This window comes from Micromesistius poutassou (genome assembly GCF_964030765.1).
Source record: "Micromesistius poutassou genome assembly, chromosome: 8".
Classification (NCBI taxonomy): domain Eukaryota; kingdom Metazoa; phylum Chordata; class Actinopteri; order Gadiformes; family Gadidae; genus Micromesistius; species Micromesistius poutassou.
The window spans coordinates 8,713,911-8,718,910 of record NC_140278.1 but is presented as its reverse complement, the minus strand read 5'-3'; the positions used below and the strand labels follow the sequence as shown (position 1 = coordinate 8,718,910).

Here is a 5,000-nt window from a genome sequence, read left to right as displayed (position 1 = left end):
AGATCTCATACAGCGGGACGTCACTCACGTTCAGGGTGTTGGTGAGGCCCATGAGACGGGAGATGCCGGCGTTGAACAGGAAGTCCTCGGTGAAGTGGGCGGTGACCTTTGAGACGGAACACCCGGCGCCGTTAGCGTGACGACGGCACGACGGCGGAGAACCTCGTCATCCCCACCGCCGACAACAACAACAACACTCTTTCCCGGCCGCGACAACGATGGCACGATGGCAACGATGGCACACAACCATGCCGAAGGGGCGAGGCATCTGTGACACGATGCGCATTCTACCGCTGAGCCTTCTGGGAAAAGGAGCCTGCTTTGTTAGGGGGATAGCGCCCTGGAGGGAGGGTCAACCAACAGGCAGATCAATGGGTAGCCTGGGATTCTGGGGGCTTACGGTAAAAAATAAATAACACCAGAGGACCGAGAGAACGTTTAGAAGTCTGGCCCCCCCCCGGGGGGCAGGAGAGCCAAACCTGGCCATGAAAGCCTGCTATTTATAAAGGGTAGAGGGGCAGAGAGAGAGAGTGGATTTGAAATCAATTTTCATTCCTCTCATCTGGCAGCCGTTCCTCTGGGGGTTTCCAGTTACCAGGGACGCTCAGCATGGGATGAAATGCTCCGGCCACGTCAGAATAGAGCCTGTGTAACCGGTGGGTCTACCTTAGGATCCTGGCAGCCCATGAAAGCCCCACAATCTGTTAGGTAACAGGATATTCTGGAAACTACTATTCCCGGCGTCGGCGGGATGATTGGACTGAAGGAGGATGTGTGAAACGTTGGAGGACCATAGAGCGATAGAAAAAAAAAAAAACAACAGCACAAAAACACAGCCGAGAACATTTGAAAGTTGCACATCAGTGACCCCTAGTGCCCAGCGGCGGTATGACAGCTCAACGCCAAGCCTGCGAGTGTCTGTGTGCATGAGGGCTCTTGGTTCACCTGCTGCACCGCGTAGTTCCTGTTCTGCCAGATCCTCCGGGCCTCCGCCGTCTCCTTCTTCTTGAGCAGGGAAGGGTCGGGCGGGGGTCCCTGCTGCCGAGACCCCCTCAGCTTGGAGACCAGCTGCCAGAGACGTGACTGCCAGCGGAGAACGCCGGGCAGCGCGTCGGCTGGGGAGAGGAAACACGGCGTATGAATAAACATAACATGCTCTATTGCTCATATATATATATATATATATATATATATATATATACAGTATAAACACACACCACCCACACAAAGAGACCTGACTCTCATACAAAATGACTTTTGATTGCAATTATTGTATTAAAATAGCACAGATATCAAATCCATCTTCCAATTAATTTTAAATTGTAAAGGTCACACACCACTGTCATGAGGAACTAGAGGGAGAGAGAGAGAGAGAGCGAGAGCGAGAGAGAGAGAGAGAGAGAGAGAGCGAGATCGAGATCGAGAGAGAGAGAGAGCAAGCAAGGGACAGAGAAAGAGGAAGAATGAGATCGTGAGAGATTCCTCACCTATCTATCCTTCAGGTAGAGAGAGCGATATAGTGACATAGAGAGAGGCAGAGAGTAGGACAAAGAGAGACAGAGATCGAGGTCGATTCAGAGAGACAGAGAGGAGGGCGGGGCTTGGAGGGACTTACTCTTGACGTTCCACAGGATGTCCTGTTCGGGCGGCGCGGCGTACAGGATGTAGAGGCGCACCGTGTCCACGCCGTACTGCTCCACCACCTCCTGGGGGTCCAGCCCGTTGTGCTTCGACTTGCTCATCTTCTCCCAGGTGACCTCCAGAGCTCCGCCCCCCCGCGCTGCCACGGGCTCCTCGCCTAGCAACACGGCAGAGGGGTCAAAGGTCATTGAGGCACGTACCACGTGTGGGGAATTGCTTCTTTGACACACTGTCCCAGTCGCTGATGGTCGCTGGTTTTGTGTTAAGCAACAGGGTTCCCCACGTGTCCTCGTGTTCATTTTCTTTCGACTTCATCAGCTCGTCCACAGGGAGAAAGGGTCCCCTTCAAAGCCTCTTGGGACTCGTCCATTCTCTCCCCAGTGACTCAGGTCCAAGGGCTGACCTCCCACCTGTGATTCGTCAACGGGCGTCGGGGTGGATGTGTTCTGACGGAGCGTGGGATTCAGACAGCTACAACTACAAGGCTCCACTCTAGCGAAAGGGCCGAGCGGAGGATGGGGGCTTCCTCCGACATGTTTTACCTTGTTACTTAGCAACAGAGAGCGGCTGCAGTACAACTTTCACCATGACATCCGTTCAAAGCCATCGCATGACGGGGGAGAGGGGAGGGGGGGAGGGGGGGAGGGGGGGTGGGGGGGGGGCTGGGCGGTCACTACCGATCACTTTGGAGATGAAGTGACGATCCCCAAAGGAAATGTCTTCACTCAGAGCGACTGCTGTGGTCCTAGGGAGGAGCTCTGCGGGTTAATGTGTGGAGGTTTGGATTATAGACGATGGTCAGGTTGTGGCGCTCGCGGTGAGTAGCCAATCAAACACATTTTACCTGAACACAATGAATCACAATGGTGAAAGTCAAAAAAGAAATTTAGAAATTTTTCTTCGCTGCAAAGAGGTCGTCGCTTTACTCCCCCAACCGGGTTGAGTAGGAGTGGAGAGCGTGGAGAGAGCGTCACCCGGGTACTTGGCCGAAGCCACGGGATTGGCCGAAGCTTTCTGAACAAAGTTAGCTCGCGCCCATATGTGGAAATGAGTGGCCAGCCCAGCCACGCCCCAAATGATATTCATCGTGACACGCACGCTTGAATACATCCAGAAGGTGTGACGAGGCTCCTGCAGCTCAGCACACAAAGGACAGGAGAGTGAGTCGCCAGCGTACCTGAGAAGTCAACGTCCTCCCTCTTCACGTACTGCCCCCCGCCGGCCAACCGGAAGGTCTGGCCTTTGATCAGACCCTGGACCAGCAGCTTCCGGAACGGCTCTCTGGCGGGACGGACAGACGTTTAGTCACCTGACACTCCAGAGGCCGCCCGCACACGCACACTCACCTACACACACACACACACAGACAAGACGCAAACACACACATATACACACGCAGGCAGGCAGGCAGGCAGGCAGGCAGGCAGGCAGGCAGGCAGACAGACAGACAGACAGACAGACAGACAGACAGACAGACAGACAGACAGTGTAACGAAGAGGTGTGCTGCAGCCCACCTGTGGGTCACGAGGTTCTGGGCGGCGCAGAAGTGGGACAGGAAGCGGGCGTAGTAGAGGTGCATGACGGCGTGCTCCTTCCCCCCAATGTACACGTCCACGGGGAGCCAGCGGTCGGCCGCAGAGCGCTGGAACGGCCTGCCCCGGAGAAGCACAGCGGGTGAGCTGCACCACAAAGCCCTCCTGTCTTTAGAGATCTGTCTGCTGTGGTTGTGGTTGTTGTTGTGGTTGAAGTAAATTATCCTAAATGTCAAGTCTTACATGAGCCTCCTCATGAGCAGTTGCCACTAGGGGGCACACTGCCCAAGAGGAGGAGTAAGGATTTGCAGGTGGGGGGGGGGGGGGGGGGGGGTGGGGGAAAGCTATGGCAACTGGCTTTCTGATTGCTTCGTTTTAACTCAATACAAAAAGCTTTATTGACATTGTCTCTGGTTTCGGTAGTAGTTTGGTAGGGTATTGTGTCAAGCGGTTAGGAAATCAAAGAGAGTAACCACCACGAATAATAAGCAATGATAAAAGTGTTATATGTCTGCTGTATGCAAATGACTGTACTATCTCATACCTGGATCTCCCCTCTGTCTCGCTCTCTCAAATACAAGCCACCAACACACACACACAGAACCCTTCTCTACCCACTTGACACAAACTGGAAGCACAAACAGTGTAATAGTTTCGCTGTTGTGCTATAATAATATATTATATAATCTCAACTGTGTGTGTGTGTGTGTGTGTGTGTGTGTGTGTGTGTGTGTGTGTGTGTGTGTGTTTTCACGTCTGTGCGTGTGAGAGAGGTGGTCAAGCAGATATGCGTTATTAATAGTGAGGAAGGGCGGGGCTATTGGATGGGTCCGTGTTCGGATTAAATGAAAAGTCCTTTTTTAATGCGACAGAGCTTAGCCCGCAGGAGAACCTCAAATGACATTTTGTTCCGTTCAAATTTCAAATCCCCTCAAAGTAATGCGATGAAAACGGGATTCCCTGCATTGAATTCAAACAGAACAGGATAAAAGACTGATAAAGAGGGGAGAATATGTTCCTAAAAATGCTTTGTGGTGAGTGGGCTGGCTGGGGCAGCCTTTCACCGAAAGGTTAAGGTTTTTTTTTTAAAGTATTTCATGATTGAGGTGTTTATTTCTTCCAGGGACTGTAGGAAGTTCCTCGATGCCATCAGAATGATCTCTGAGAGGTGGGAGGCGGTCTGCGTACCTCTCTGAGTTGTGAGGGTCTGTGTATCTGAAGTAGTACCACGCCGAGTCCACAAACGTGTCCATGGTGTCCGTCTCTCTGCGGGCTGGACGCTGACATCTTAATGACACCAGACAGACAGACAGACAGACAGACAGACAGACAGACAGACAGAGAGAGAGAGGGAGAGATACAGAGGGAGAGATACAGAGAGAGAGAGAGAAAGAGAGAGAGAGAGGGAGAGAGAGAGACAAAGACAGAGAGATAGAGCAAAAGGGCGAGGCAGACAAAAGTCAGACATGGAAAAAAAAGAAAATCAATGCCGGAGATACAAATGCAAAAATGATCAAATGCTGAACTATTCCTGCTTGTATGCCCCCAGAGAAGTGACCTATAATTTCTCTTTTTTGCATTTCTAGTGTACCAAAGGTCCTGGAGACGGGTGTGGGTCCCTGTTTATTTATTTTGTGTATGTGTGTCTGCGTGTGCATATGTATGTGTATGCAGGCGTGTGTGTGTGTCTGTGTCTTTTCGTGTTTGTGTGCGTGTGTGAGCTTGTGCGTTTCTGTGTGTGCGTGTGTGTTTCTGTGTGTGCGTGTGCGGCGGTCGGGCTCCATCTGGCTGTGGGGTCAGGTCCCTGCGGAGCGGGGGCCAGTCGG

At 52.3% G+C, this 5,000-nt stretch overlaps 1 protein-coding gene across 1 annotated transcript in view; it reads right to left on the bottom strand.

Annotated features, from left to right (window-relative positions):
- The window catches only part of lars2 (leucyl-tRNA synthetase 2, mitochondrial), a 38,878-nt gene that overhangs the window by 6,089 nt on the left and 27,789 nt on the right, over positions 1 to 5,000 (bottom strand). Inside the window, 6 exon segments of the mRNA XM_084472298.1 lie at positions 29 to 106; positions 946 to 1,115; positions 1,616 to 1,798; positions 2,819 to 2,922; positions 3,157 to 3,294; positions 4,363 to 4,461. Of these exon segments, the coding sequence (XP_084328424.1) occupies positions 29 to 106; positions 946 to 1,115; positions 1,616 to 1,798; positions 2,819 to 2,922; positions 3,157 to 3,294; positions 4,363 to 4,461 (772 nt within the window).